Source organism: Lissotriton vulgaris, chromosome 11 (assembly GCF_964263255.1).
Source record: "Lissotriton vulgaris chromosome 11, aLisVul1.2, whole genome shotgun sequence".
Taxonomy (NCBI): domain Eukaryota; kingdom Metazoa; phylum Chordata; class Amphibia; order Caudata; family Salamandridae; genus Lissotriton; species Lissotriton vulgaris.
The window spans coordinates 887,114,512-887,130,021 of record NC_141699.1 but is presented as its reverse complement, the minus strand read 5'-3'; the positions used below and the strand labels follow the sequence as shown (position 1 = coordinate 887,130,021).

General features: G+C 47.9%; 1 protein-coding gene across 1 annotated transcript in view; it reads left to right on the top strand.

Moving 5' to 3' along the window:
* Nucleotides 1–15,510, top strand: part of RAB11FIP1 (RAB11 family interacting protein 1) — a 70,330-nt gene that overhangs the window by 41,708 nt on the left and 13,112 nt on the right. Inside the window, exons 3-4 of the mRNA XM_086944034.1 lie at nt 1,731–2,550; nt 13,607–15,445. Coding sequence (XP_086800160.1) covers nt 1,731–2,550; nt 13,607–15,445 — 2,659 coding nt within the window. The remainder of the gene's footprint in view (nt 1–1,730; nt 2,551–13,606; nt 15,446–15,510) is intronic.

Sequence of the window (15,510 nt, the reverse complement as noted above, 5' to 3'; positions counted from 1 at the left end):
CAGTGGGCTTGCTACTTGTAAAGTTTAGTTCGTCTTAAGTACCACCTTTGCTTGCCTGCTGCAAGAGGTAAGTGCTCAGAAGTGTGCAATTTGACATTGTGCTTTCTTTGTAGGCGTGTCCCAACAACAAATGATAAAGGGGGAGATAGTTGAGCGAATTTGAGCAAAATGTCTTTTGACATCAGTAATTTGAAGGGGAGGGGGTGACAGTTCTCTTGGGCATCAGGGTAAAGCCTTGCTGTAGATAGTGTTTAGCAACCTAGTTTCACTATGAGCATGCCAACTAACTAGTCCATAAAGTGCTGAGCGAAGAGGATTGTAGTTGCTTTTAGTATTTAGATTGAAGCTATTTGCGTATTTGGCTTGCTGAAATGGAAATATATTTGTCACTTCAGTTTAGAGTGATCCACGTGAGTGCATCTCACCTGGTCACAATTTCCAGGCATGAATTTTAGTTGTAGAAACCGACCATACTCTGGACTTCGATATGGAATTCACCAACTGAAAACCTGGTGTAATGATATTGAGGCATACCTGTTAAAGATGCCTATAGCGCTTTATGCCCTGGTTGGAAGAGTCCGAGCATTTGGGTGGGGCAAAAACGAATTAATGTTGTCATACATTTTTTTTATTTAGTCTCCTATTGCAAAGTCTATATTTAGCACAAAATTCAAAATCATCTTTGGGTGGCGGTTGAAGGTCTAGAAAGCAATGCTGTTTTAGGATACAGACAAAGTCGAAGTTGGTTAAATAATCCAACGAAGCGTGAGGTCTCAGGTGCTGGAAACCAAGTTCATACTCACTTAGACTAGGTAAGTGTCCATGCTGAGCACCCTGTATACATAGCCTTCTTGAACCCTGGGACCCCTGCTGCCCTGAATTTAAAGCACACAGGGAAATGGGGAAACCGTGAGCAGATTAAATGGCAGTTCTAATTCACTCCAACCCCTTCGCTTTGTTAGCCAGCAAGTAAAAGTAGTGCTAAGAGTGCCTAGAGAGAGTCAGGAGAAAGTGTGTTTGAGGAAGCTGGGAGGCTACTTCTCCATGAAGCTAAATATTTCTGTACAGACTATTTCCACCCTTCTTACAAGCCAGATTTCTCACACTTGCCGACTCTCCCACACACGTGCACACTTTCTCATCCACTGTTCCCAAACCCACACACAACCACCCACTCCCCACAGACACACACTCTTACGCTTCCCCCACACAGGTTCTCTACTTCACTGTTGTTCACACTCTTCCCACCATTTCCAAATCTCACAAACGGGCTCCATTCCTCTCGCAGGAATCCATTGTATACCATCTCTCAATCCCATCGCTCATTGTGTCCCGACATGCCTCTTCTGCTCACGCCTTCCAGACAACTAAGGAGGGATGCCTGTAATGCACTGGCTCTTATTGCTAGTGATGCACTAGTATTTTTGGGGAAATAATCTATTCACAAAACATCTCTTCCTCATTCCTGCTTGCTTACAAATGTCTTCTGGTTCGATCGTTCAAGTTCTCCCACTAGAAGCTTCCAGATGGTAGCTTCTGAACAAGCCTTGTACAATAGCAACTGATGAGATCAATGCTGTATGTTTCTATTATTTCTTATGCCTTTCATTTTGATCGCATATAATATGTATTTGCTTTCCCTTCGGACATGTCTGTTACTTTTGTTGTCTCTTTTTATTTGTGTAATGTTTTTTGTAAACAAAATCCCTCATTTTTGTTTTTGACCACAGATCCAGAATCTACCAAAATCGAAGGAAAACCACCTCATTTTCCAGTAATGACTCACAAGAGAACAGTGAGTGCTGACCCAACACAGATCAACCAAATTGTTCCTGGTAACTCCAAGAAAGAAGGACTTTCATTCTTCAGCGGCCTGAGGCCGAAGAATGATCCAGTTACGAGATCCAATCTGTGTATTAATGGTAATCACGTTTATGATGAAGAAAAAGAGCCAAAGCCAGAAGCCACAACAAAGGATAGCACTTTAACCTTTACGCCGAAAGTCATTCGGAAAACCCCCTTGTATTCTTCGATCGAGAACTTGTCCATCAAATCCTCTTCTTCAGAAAGCCTGTCTTCCAAAACTAGTAAAGAGCCAGCTGAACCTGTGCATGTGCTTCCTGACAAGCGTTCGTCTTGGTCTCAATCAAAAGATTCCCTGAAGTCTATGACCCTTCCATCCTACAAGCCATCTGCTGGTGAGGAATCTCGGGAGGCTAGCCTTGCAGGTAGCTCAGACCCATCCAAAGAAATCAAAGAGACTAAAAAGCCAGACAGCCTCAAGTCCTCGCTGCTTTCCCTTGTCACTGGGAAAAAGGAGAGCTCTAAAGGTGGTGAGGTGGAATCTATAACGAAAGTCCATGCGAAGGAAGATCAGGCAAAACCTGCAGAGATTCCTCTGCAGCACTCCCCAGTCATGCCATCATCTGAGGTCCCTAGCACGAAAGAGTCCCTTAATCCCTTTGAAGAAGAATTGAAAGAGGAGGAGAAGAAGCTGGAGCCTTTTCCACCATACACAAGGACACCAAAAACGACCGCTGTTAAACCCAGGTAAGTGTGTTGGGTTTTAGGATGTGCTTAAATCCTCTGCTCAAATTTTGGCTTTTTTGCTGCTAGATTCTGCTTAAACGACTTCATTGTAATTAATGTCTGTTTGGTTTAGTCTTTAGCAAAACCCCTGTTAGACAATTACAGTTTGTTGGGATTGAAGTGTGAACACTGGAGTTCAGTGTTCATAAAGTTAACCTTTTGTAGCACTCCTATCAGCCTTATTGGTCTATTATTTAGATTTTTGCAAAGTTAAACAAGGATCTCGTATATTCACTTGATGATATGGGTAATGTTTTATGGAACTACTTATTGGAATCTGAGGTTGTCAAACTATTTACTAGCTACCGCTGACGTTTTGTTTAATATCCTGTTATCACACAAGCCAGTTATTTTTGGAATTTCTCAATGACGTAGCCTGAAAATCTGATATGCCTGAATAAATATTTGGTTGGAACTGCAGTCTTTTTTTTTTTTTACTGTTCAAAGGCCTGGTTGTCTTTGTTGGTCTATACTTCACAGAATAGTTAGTTTCGATAGTGTAGGAAATGGGACCCCCGGCCGGCCAGGGCTTGCGCCACAGCCAGTCAGAGACCGCCACTCCTATGTAAAGTCGACCCCTGCTCACCCTCTAGGTAACGCGGCGTGGGCAGTCAGGCCTATCTCGGAGGACATGTGTGAAGCATTTGCGCACGCACCCACCAACAACAACATCCCGGGTCTCCCACAAAAGGAACTCCACACCAAGTATATATGAAAATAGTCTTTGTATTAGGAAGGACACATAGGAACATAAACTTTACAGGGTGCCAGAGGCACGGGCAGGGGTTACAAGGAAAAAGGTACAGGGCAGGGCCAAGGGGCCTCCTGCCAGGGGTATGCACATGTTGGATCTGGCATTAGAGCACATATCAACTGGGAGCTTCCTAGAACTAGCAGTAGAACTCACTCTGACCAGGAATCACATACAGGGGACATCGGGTATTCAGGAGGGAAGGGACAAAGTACATAACACAACAGAGGTACCTGTAGGAAGGAAACATAGAATAACTCTCAAGGAGCACAGTTAACATTTAGCTAGTACTCTCAACAGGCCACTGGCCTTCGGGGGCTAGGACGCCCAAGGTCTCAATGTCAGGGTAGGCTGCAGGTAGCCTACCATAAACCTAAACGTGGCAGCTGCCCACGAAGTGCTGGCTAGCTGTAGATGATGGGGGCATCACGTTGGAGCCTCGCAGGCTCGGAATAATTTAGGCAGCAGGGGTGAGCCTCACACGCTCGAGGACAGAGGTGCTGGGGCTGAGCCTCGCAGGCTCGCAGGGGCAAGAGACAATGGTGGGGCCTCTCGGGGCTCAGGAAATTGAGGGGCCAAAGGTGGAGCCTCGCCGGGCTCGAGAAACGAAGGGGCCCAAGGTGGAGCCTCTCAGGGCTCAAGGAACGAAGGAGCCAAATGTGGAGCATCGTTGGAGTCCTTCCCGGACTCTAGGACCAAGGGAGGGGGCCTCGCAGATCCACAGCACTCCCCAGGGCAGAGGAGCGACCCGTAGCCCGCCCGCACTCACCGGCTGTTAGAGGCGGCGGCTCCACGGGGCCTCAGCTCCTCTCTTCTGGGCTCCTCGGCGCGGCGATGGCGGCGCTCCCTCCTCGGGGAAATCACAGGACTTCCGGGTGCGCGTGGGGAAGCCCTCAGGGTCGGGCCAATCCCTGCAATGACGTCGCCGGAGTCCCGGCGGCCGGGGCCAATGAGCATGCGGCCTGCTTTCTCCGGGGCCGCCAATGACAGCGCGGCCCTGGATAGGGAGGCGGGCGCCGCACCTCACAGGCGGAATCAGGCAGCGGCGGTGACGATCTCAGGGCAATGCCGGGTGGGCACCGGTTGGGTAGAAGAGACAGAAATCGAGGTGGGCACTCGATGGGAACAGCGCAGAGTCCCCATGCAGGGTAGGCACCTGTCAGGGGGTGTACGATCGGCAAGCAGCGGCTTGGGCCGTCGCGGAAGGAAGAATGAAGCGCTACCCAAGCGCTAGGTCAAAGATGACTCACTCCCACGCGCTAGCAGGTCAGAACCAGTGCTCCCAGATCAGGTAGCAGGAATACAGCGCTCTCAAGCGCTACAGGTCAGAGAAACAGCAAAGTCCAGCAAAGAGTCCAGGAACTCAGGGGGAGCACAGCAGCTCCTGGCAGGGAAAAGGCCATCAGCAGTCCAGGAGTAGGGCAGGGCCCAGGGAGGCAAGCCAACCCTGAGCCCAAGCAGCAGCAGCCCCTGGTAGATTCAAGTTGAGAACAAGAACAAGTCCAGAGTGTCCCAGCACCCTTTCTATACACACATTCTTGGTCTAAAGGGGCAGGCAGGGAGAGAACCAGCTGGAACTGGTTATGGGGGGATTCTTTACAATGGCCAGGCTAGGAACATCAGCCGCACCCCAGGGGGTGGAGCCAGCATTGTCTGGGGAAAACCCAGCCTCATTCATGACACTCAAACCAGACAGTCAATCCACAAGCAGACCCAGGCTCACTCCTCCCCTCACATCAGCATGCTAAACACTCCATTCACCACCGGGGCAGACCCTCCCAGATCCTGTGAGCCAGGCTCACCAGCCAGCCTCGGCCAATCATACGCCAGGCACACATTCCACAAATATGCCAACTTCTAAAAGGGGGACTTCTATACTAGACACACCCATACCACATATACCGTTGCGCAGCATTCCATCTCACAAGTTCATACATACCAGACTTGACCCTGCACACCCTACGCATCGGGAACTACCGAGGACACATACATTCCCCATGCATTCCTATGGAAGGGTAGGTCTCTCTCTTCACATGCACTCAGAGGGGGAATCACCATCCCCAGGTTACATATACCATAAAAACTTCAGGGGCGGACCTGCCAGACGGGCCAAGTCCAACACATGCCCCTCCCAGCCCAAACGCAGGGCAGACCAATCACTACCGTGATGGACTTCCCTGCTGCAGGGCGATAAAAGATGGACGCGGCCCGCACTGCCGGACACCCTCCAGTTCTACGCCACATGGACCGATAGACATACACAGACTAAAAATAATAAAAATAAAAAAACAACAAAAAAAATAAAAAAAATGAAGACATAGGCCCAACCAGGCTACCCACCTGGTACTCCTTGGTTGTCCATGACTAGGACCAGGCCCTAAGCCATCCAGATACCACTGGTCCCTGCTAATCCGAATTGGGGGGCGGTACCCCTGGCCCACAATAGCCATTCTCCACTCCCTTTCTCAGTGTAGCCACGACTACCACTGTTCCTTCCACCTAGGGTCCGCACCCTCAGGCTTGCCAGTGGTCACGGGCAAGAATGCCCCACCCTACCTCTACTTCTGAGGTTCCGCGTTCTCCCAGGAGAAACACCTTCAGAACACACCTTCCTACCAGTCTTGGAACTTCCTCCCTCCACTGGTCTTCCACCTGGGAACTAAACGTTCAGCTCTCCCCAAGGCAAGCCGCGGCCGAGCCAGCAGGTCTTCCTTGTCCGGGATACAACTTAACATAAATTCAACAAGATGAGCCGCGGCAGCGCCAGCAGGTCTCAAGGTTCAGCTCTCCCCAAGGCAAGCCGCGGCAGCGCCAGCAGGTCTTCCTTGTCCGGGATACAACCTAACCTAAATTCAACAAGATGAGCCGCGGCAGCGCCAGCAGGTCTCAAGGTTCAGCTCTCCCCAAGGCAGGCCGCGGCAGCGCCAGCAGGTCTTCCTTGTCCGGGATACAACTTAACATAAATTCAGCCAGGGCGACACCTGATGCCTAAAACACATTCAGCGGGGTACGGAATACAGGATGCGTCAAACACATTTAGCGGGGAAAAGGGGGGGCCACCTGACGCATCAAACACATTCAGCGGTGTACGGAACACATGATGCATCCAACACATTCAGCGGGGTAAGGAAGGACAGGATTATCGTTGATTCAGCAAGCTCCCCATCCCAGAGAACTTACACTCCATTACTCAGCACACCTCAACATTCATCCACACACCGTCCCCATGACTGGTAAGACAGTTTTTCACCGCCCCTGATTCCTCAACCTGACCCTTGTGGCACAGGCACCATTACTCTAGGGAAGGGACAAGGACCATACACATTTGAACAAAATTACGCAACCACTACTGGATCCCACCCTTCTGGTGAATCCAGGAAACCATATTGTACTAGGGAGATTATTTACCCTCCCAAGCTAGGGACACCTAACTCAGTGTATATCCACACATTTTTCCACAGAACGGACATTTAAGTAACCTTTAAAACTTTCCACAGAACGGGTATTTCTATTAATCTAAAACATTTCCACAGAACAGACATTTTTAGCAACCTGACCTGACCCCATGTGGCACAGGTACCATTACTCCAGGGAAGGGACAGGGACCATACACATTGAACACTATTACGCTGCCACCACTGGATCCCACCCTTATGGTGAATCCAGAAAACACATTGTACTAGGGAGTTGATCTACCCTCCCTAGCTAGGGCCACCTAACCAGAACACATCTTTCACAGAACGGACATTTAAGTAACCTCTTAAAAACAATAATCTCCTTTCTTTGCGACCATTTACAATACAGAGTTTTGTAGGGAGGCCAGTTATCGTTGTGGTACTGCGCAAACACAAGTCCGGATCCCACCGCTAGCCACCAGTGTAGGAAATGGGACCCCCCGCCGGCCAGGGCTTGCGCCACAGCCAGTCAGAGACCGCCACTCCTATGTAAAGTCGACCCCTGCTCACCCTCTAGGTAACGCGGCGTGGGCAGTCAGGCCTATCTCGGAGGACATGTGTGAAGCATTTGCGCACGCACCCACCAACAACAACATCCCGGGTCTCCCACAAAAGGAACTCCACACCAAGTATATATGAAAATAGTCTTTGTATTAGGAAGGACACATAGGAACTTACACTTTACAGGGTGCCAGAGGCACGGGCAGGGGTTACAAGGAAAAAGGTACAGGGCAGGGCCAAGGGGCCTCCTGCTAGGGGTATGCACATGTTGGATCTGGCATTAGAACACATCAACTGGGAGCTTCCTAGAACTAGCAGTAGAACTCACTCTGACCAGGAATCACATACAGGGGACATCGGGTATTCAGGAGGGAAGGGACAAAGTACATAACACAACAGAGGTACCTGTAGGAAGGAAACCTAGAATAACTCTCAAGGAGCACAGTTAACATTTAGCTAGTACTCAACAGGCCACTGGCCTTCGGGGGCTAGGACGCCCAAGGTCTCAATGTCAGGGTAGGCTGCAGGTAGCCTACCATAAACCTAAACGTGGCAGCTGCCCACGAAGTGCTGGGCAGCTGTAGATGATGGGGGCATCACGTTGGAGCCTCGCAGGCTCGGAATAATTTAGGCAGCAGGGGGGAGCCTCACGGGCTCGGGGACAGAGGTGCTGGGGCTGAGCCTCGCAGGTTCGCAAGGGCAAGAGACAATGGTGGGGCCTCTCGGGGCTCAGGAAATTGAGGGGCCAAAGGTGGAGCCTCGCCGGGCTCGAGAAACGAAGGGGCCCAAGGTGGAGCCTCTCAGGGCTCAAGGAACGAAGGAGCCAAATGTGGAGCATCGTTGGAGTCCTTCCCGGACTCTAGGACCAAGGGAGGGGGCCTCGCAGATCCACAGCACTCCCCAGGGCAGAGGAGCGACCCGTAGCCCGCCCGCACTCACCGGCTGTTAGAGGCGGCGGCTCCACAGGGCCTCAGCTCCTCTCTTCTGGGCTCCTCGGCGCGGCGATGGCGGCGCTCCCTCCTCGGGGAAATCACAGGACTTCCGGGTGCGCGTGGGGAAGCCCTCAGGGTCGGGCCAATCCCTGCGCGGCCCAGCAATGACGTCGCCGGAGTCCCGGCGGCCGGGGCCAATGAGCATGCGTCCTGCTTTCTCCAGGGCCGCCAATGACAGCGCGGCCCTGGATAGGGAGGCGGGCGCCGCACCTCACAGGCGGAATCAGGCAGCGGCGGTGACGATCTCAGGGCAATGCCGGGTGGGCACCGGTTGGGTAGAAGAGACAGAAATCGAGGTGGGCACTCGATGGGAACAGCGCAGAGTCCCCATGCAGGGTAGGCACCTGTCAGGGGGTGTACGATCGGCAAGCAGCGGCTTGGGCCGTCGCGGAAGGAAGAATGAAGCGCTACCCAAGCGCTAGGTCAAAGATGACGCACTCACACGCGCTAGCAGGTCAGAACCAGTGCTCCCAGCGCAGGTAGCAGGAATACAGCGCTCTCAAGCGCTACAGGTCAGAGAAACAGCAAAGTCCAGCAAAGAGTTCAGGAACTCAGGGGGAGCACAGCAGCTCCTGGCAGGGAAAAGGCCATCAGCAGTCCAGGAGTAGGGCAGGGCCCAGGGAGGCAAGCCAACCCTGAGCCCAAGCAGCAGCAGCCCCTGGTAGATTCAAGTTGAGAACAAGAACAAGTCCAGAGTGTCCCAGCACCCTTTTTATACACACATTCTTGGTCTAAAGGGGCAGGCAGGGAGAGAACCAGCTGGAACTGGTTATGGGGGGATTCTTTACAATGGCCAGGCTAGGAACATCAGCCGCACCCCAGGGGGTGGAGCCAGCATTGTCTGGGGAAAACCCAGCCTCATTCATGACACTCAAACCAGACAGTCAATCCACAAGCAGACCCAGGCTCACTCCTCCCCTCACATCAGCATGCTAAACACTCCATTCACCACCGGGGCAGACCCTCCCAGATCCTGTGAGCTAGGCTCACCAGCCAGCCTCGGCCAATCATACGTCAGGCACACATTCCACAAATATGCCAACTTCTAAAAGGGGGACTTCTATACTAGACACACCCATACCACATATACCGTTACGCAGCATTCCATCTCACGAGTTCATACATACCAGACTTGACCCTGCACACCCTACGCATCGGGAACTACAGAGGACACATACATTCCCCATGCATTCCTATGGAAGGGTAGGTCTCTCTCTCTCTCTCTCTCTCTCTCTTCACACGCACTCAGAGGGGGAATCACCATCCCCAGGTTACATATACCATAAAAACTTCACGGGCGTACCTGCCAGACGGGCCAAGTCCATCAGATAGATTTGGAGGGTCGATGGTTATTGGGCACTGTACTTGGAGTGCACTCTCATGGATTACAATCTTCCTCCATTTGCTCACTTCATTAGAGCTAAGTTGAGCAGTCGAGACTCCTAGGAAAGTGCAATAGGGTCGAAACCTGAATACAATATGACACAATAACACACATACATTTTTTTAGTCTGAGCTGTATATTTGAACAAGAATGGGTATTTTGTGTTTCGGAAGTGTAGGTCATTACAGTAAAGGACACCACAAACACCCAGAAGTCTTGGCATATTCTGGAGCCTTGATTGGGCCAGTTTTGTAGCACTACTCTTTGCATAACGTGGGTGTTGATGGAAATGTTTATGCTCTGGGGACAAGTTGGTCTGTTCTTTGTCCTTGGAAGGTCTGGACTGTTACTGTGGTCTGTTTGATCAATGAGCAATTGGTAAGTTCGGACCTTTTGTCTGAGTGGTCCTAGGTGCAGGAGACAACAGAGTAGATTATTAGTCTAGCTAGCTGGACATGTCACAAAAACCCTTTATAGGCACACCAACTCTTAGAGAATTGGGATTCCCACCCACAGAAGGTGATTAGGGCCATTATGGTCAGTGGATAGAAGCGCTCTGGGAATGGTAACAATGCTCGATCATGCTCCAACTGGTTTCTAAAGTAATAGACTGGAGCTGCTGATGCTGGAAATGGGCCAGAGCCTTCTGGAGGTCACTTGGGCCATAGCTTGAGCATCTGATGGCACATTTCCAGGTGGTGGAGACATAGAGAATTATAGTGTCTGAAAGTGTAAAGTTTACAAACTGTTTTTGGAAAGTTTGGACCCAAGCTCGACCATGGGTCGAGATGAAAGACCTGAGATGAAAGGAGGAAAGACACTTTGATGGAAATGAAGGGATTGTTGCTCCCACAAAAGTGTATGGTACAAGGCGGATCAGCATAATGCAGGCTCACCATGCATGCAGCCCTGGAATATCCTCTGCGGCTTTTCTTCTGTCTTGCAAAGCGGATCTCTATAGGTTGGTACCATCTCTTGTGTTATAAGGTTTGTCCTGGGTGGCTCACTGACTCGAGGTGACCTCGTCCAGGCTTCAGTGAGGAGGTCATTGCTCTTTATCTTTCTAATCAAGGGATACATCCTCCACACACCAAGCGGAAAAGGTTCCCTTTCTCCCAGGGCACTTGAAACCAGCACAGTGTTCTCCAAACCTTTACAAAAGGCTCTCATTTGTGGAGAAGGATGGTACAGGTGTTGCAAACCATCCAGTTACTTGCTCCTGGTTTGTTTAATGCATTTAAAGCACCACAGTCTTGCACCTGCGCCTTGCCATATCTCAAGGTTACAGGTACTTTAAAGGCACTATTTATTCTACAGCATCCTACAATGTCCCCCACCTCGCAGCTTTCTACCCTCCCCACACCAATTAATGAGCTTTCTCAGGCTGGAGGGTTTTTGAAGAAGAAAAAGTTGATCCGCATGTCTTTTTAGCCAGTACTTGTTCAGTGCGAACGACAGTAATTTAGTGTTTTTATGAAATAGTTTCTTACTTAGATCTAAATGGAACGTAAGAAATATTTTTGAGAATGATCGGAGAAAAGAAGTGGAGCACCAAAGCCAGAAGCTAAAACTGGTTTCAGTGAGGGATTGCTTTATTCAATTACCACTCAAAATTTAGGTCTTTGTCCAACAAAATAAATTGAAATGCGGATATGGTTTTGGCCTTGCTTTGTTTTTGGTAAATGTGTTTATCGCCATGAGCTACATGGGTCTATCCGGGATCTACAACCCAAAAACTTCCTTATGAAATTCATATCATATTTATAAAGCGCTCGAATGTCCAGAGTTGTCTTGGCCCTGCTACTACATAAGAATGAGAGAGCCGTTATTGCGAAGGGGAGCAAGCAAGAGTTATGGGGGGAGGTGGAGAAAGCACAGTTTATTGACTAAACAGCCATGTGATTAATGCTTTCCTAAATGAGAGACCTGTCATTTCCATCCGACTGAGAGGAACAGTGTTCCAGAGTTTGGCAGTGCAGATTACAAAGCTGCTGACCCCAATGGGTTTTTGTAAACTTGGGAACAATTCTGTTTTTGGCTGTCAACCTGCGACCTGAACGGGATATACGAGGAAGAGTTGTGTTTAAGATATTCAGAGTCGTGAAATACTTTAAAAAAAAAAATGCAAAAGGGGCTTGAATTCAATGAATCTCCTAAAAGGCAATCGATGTAAATCCTTAAGGACCTGTGAGGCTCATTGATGCTTGGGAATCCCTAGCAGTAAATGAGCCACAGCATTCTCAGGATCTGCAGTTTTATTTATATGTTTTTGCTATATGTTGATATAAATTAAATTGATAAAATATGATTCACCACCGCACCTCCATATGGTATAATATTGTCAGAGAGAAGATCAGGTGAATTTCTTAACCTTGAAGCCGACAGACTATTTGGTGAATGTCACCAGAGTGCCAGGATGGCAATAGAAGACCATATTACGTATTTTTATATTACTTGTTTACATTGGGGTTTTACTGTGAATAAACCATTTTTATTTGAAGTGCCACGAACAGTGGGCCCGGAGCAAAACTAGAATGTTTCAGTTTTTTTTTTCTTCTAATAACCTTTTTTAGGAATACATTCTTGATAAATTAATGGAAAACGGTAAGGGGCCAATGGATTGGAACTGTGGTCGTAGTGTTTACTGCACAATTAGGGATAGTTGAAGATTTCAGTAAATATTGTTTTTAATCTAGCTCGAAAGAAAAATAATACTTGCAGAGAATATGCCGAATTATTTGAGGTTTTTGATGCATAATTTAGATAACCTTGCCGCACAACCCCAGAAGCAAAAACCATAGTAAAGCTCTGAAGAGTGGTTTGGGACCAGTCTTTAAGATGAAACCGATAAATAACAGGGAATTGTGAAATATTTTCGGTATTTCATGGATCCCTGCGAAATATAGGTTTTTACTCCTTTAGACTAGGTAACTTGTGCAATAAAAGCCCCCAGACGCATAGAATTTATTATAAATCTTGGTTTCTCTTCCTTGAATAATGTACTTTTTCCTTACAACCATCCGGTGACTATATAGAGTCTCAGTATATTAAACTAGTCTGTTGTGGTTATTTTCTCTTTTCACGGAATCCTGAAGTCCTTTTTGAAGCAATAGATATATTTTTATTTTTTATTTTTGGTGCTCCAATGGGCTGTGGTGCCATTGTAGCGTTATACTATACTGAATAATGCAGCTTTATATTAACTGTGCCATCCATTTACTGCTTTATTGTACTGGTACACTTTTTCTTTAGTTTCATCGGTTGGGATCAGAGGCACTGGTGGTTATTAAAATTGGGCCACCTAAATGTGCAAGTGTATTGAAATACCCTTCCTTTTGGCAATTTGATGGCATATGTTTATAATATACATATGCATTTTCTCATTAGACATTATCCTCAATCGTCTTGTGTTCTCCACAATTCAGAAAAGGCTGTTCCACGGGCTTCTCGACAAAATCAACTTCTCCAGCTCCAATTTATTGTATTTTTCTACCTTCTATAGAAGCCACCTTAGTTAGTATGACCATAATAAGTCATTTATTTGTGTTTCGAGAGGTTACTTGATTAATATGTCTGTCCTGTTGTGTCTAATAGGAAAAAAAGGCTGCAGGCATGTGTATTTTTAGACGGTATTGTTGCAGTGTTTGCCTTCTCCTGTAGTGTGATTAGCTTGTGATGTGTCTATCTTGGCAGTGGACACCAGGAAGAGAATAAAGCACTATGACGTAGTTTATGTTCCTGTTTTTTCTGTGGGAAGTAGCTAGTCTCATTATCATTCTTGGGTTGTAGCCTTGTGACTCGCTGCTCATATGTACATGAATACAGTGAACTTTGGACACGCCCTGCCACCGACTGCGTTCTGTATGTGAAGGCATTTTATCACGTCTGCCAGGTGACTGATCTGCAGATCTTTTATTTTGTCCTTTTTCCACAGACTGGACGTGTCTTTGGGGGCTGAAACCAAAGCCATCCTTAATTCTTCCTTTGTGACTGTTCCCTCTCGCTCTCCTTCTGCACTACTTTCGATTGACCAAGAGCATCCTTTTGCTTCTGTCCCTGTGGTGTCGGCACGACATAGTTCACCTAATACTGAGACACATAATCTGAATTCTCCTCTCACTGTTCCAAACGCTTTGCTTTCACTTCCTTCTGCCTCAAGCTCGCCTTCCCCACCAGAGTCCTTGATGACACCAGAGACTAGATCTCATTTACCCAGACCAGCATCTGATGGTGAATTCATACCGAATTCTGAGCAGTTCATAACTTCACCAAGAAGGGTCTTTGAGGCAAAGGAGATACAGGGAGTTGCTCCTCTAAACGATAAAACAGCTAGCAATAAGAACTCTGTCAAGTCCCTTCTCGATCAACTTAAAGGCAAAAAGACAGGAAGCATGGCTGATCAGTTGGAGAGTACAGGGCGCCTTGAAATTGAGGTATCTGCCTCAAAAACAAATGCACTGCAAGAAGAAAGGCAGGAATTTATCTTTGTTAGTGATAGGACAAACAGCCCGCATACTGCTTCATTAAAGGAAAGTGTACAACAGGACAATTTAGAGGAAGCACTGGTAGGTGGTGAAGTCAGAGAGAATGTGTTTGACAGGGAAAGGGAGATGCATTTAAAGGCTAGAAATGTTGGTAACGGCATGGCCACAAATGAATCAAAGACTGACGTTCCCACACATGTTCAAAGTTACATGGATTCGCATCAAGCTCCACTGAGAGAAATCCTGAAACCGATCCCTCTTGCAGAAGACATGACCTTGAAGGATACAAAGAATGGGCTGTCTGTAACACTAACGCATGAACAGTCAGTGAGAAACGAAGACCTAGGTGACATTGTCCCAAGGCCAAAGCCAAGAGCACAAACCATGCTACCAAAAGTAGCTCATCGGGAAAGCTTTAATGTTGACCTACCTCCCGCAAGTGCCCCACCAAAGCCTGCACCAAGAAGCGCTGCGAAACAGAACAAAAATAATCTGGAGTCTACTTCAACATATTGGGTGCCCAACCCAAGTACTACCCAGTCATCGCAAAAAAATCATGAAAACACAGTTACAGAGGTGTTGAGCTTCGTAGAGGATTTGTCTAGTTCAGAAATTAAAATGGCTTCTCCAGTGTTAGGGGATTTGAAGTTCAGGCTTGATGAGTTGCCTGTTATCCCTGAGAATCCAGAAATTATGTCTGATGAGGAATCTCCACATAGGCAGGTCAAGTCCTCTGTCCCAGATCCTACCAAAGTTAAACACAGGGCCAGAACTTATGAAAGTGGAGACCAAAAGGATTTTTTTTCTGCTCAACCAGCTATTGAAGAGAGACTGACTCCACAGCTGCAAGAGGATACTCTTGAACATGAACTGGAAATGCATAAAGATTCTGTAAATGCCTATAAACCCCAGAGTTCAGATTTATATGTGGAAAGTAGTAAAGAGGTAGATTTTCCAAACAAGGAAGAACATGGGTATGATCCCATGCAGGAAGGTAGCAGGCGCCATGGTGTACGTGATAGAGAAATTAAGAATTCTCCCCAGATTGCAGACTTCTCTAATCCTAATGGCTCCCTGTCTCCTCCTATTCTTGCATCTCACTCTTCCATCTCCCTGCCATTTAATCCCTCCAGTGCTAAGGAGACAGACTCTCCGACACGTCCACCAACAGATGGCTTTGATAGAGCCGAAAGCACTGGCAAGAAGAAGCTTCTACGGGCCTGGGTTTCACCCTCTGAGACACCTCCAATTCAGACTCCTCCGAGTGCAAGTGTGCCAGCCAAGCTCAGGTGAGAGATCTTGCAAGCTACTGTCACTACGGATCTTGCCTTCTTTTCCAGCATGATTGCATACG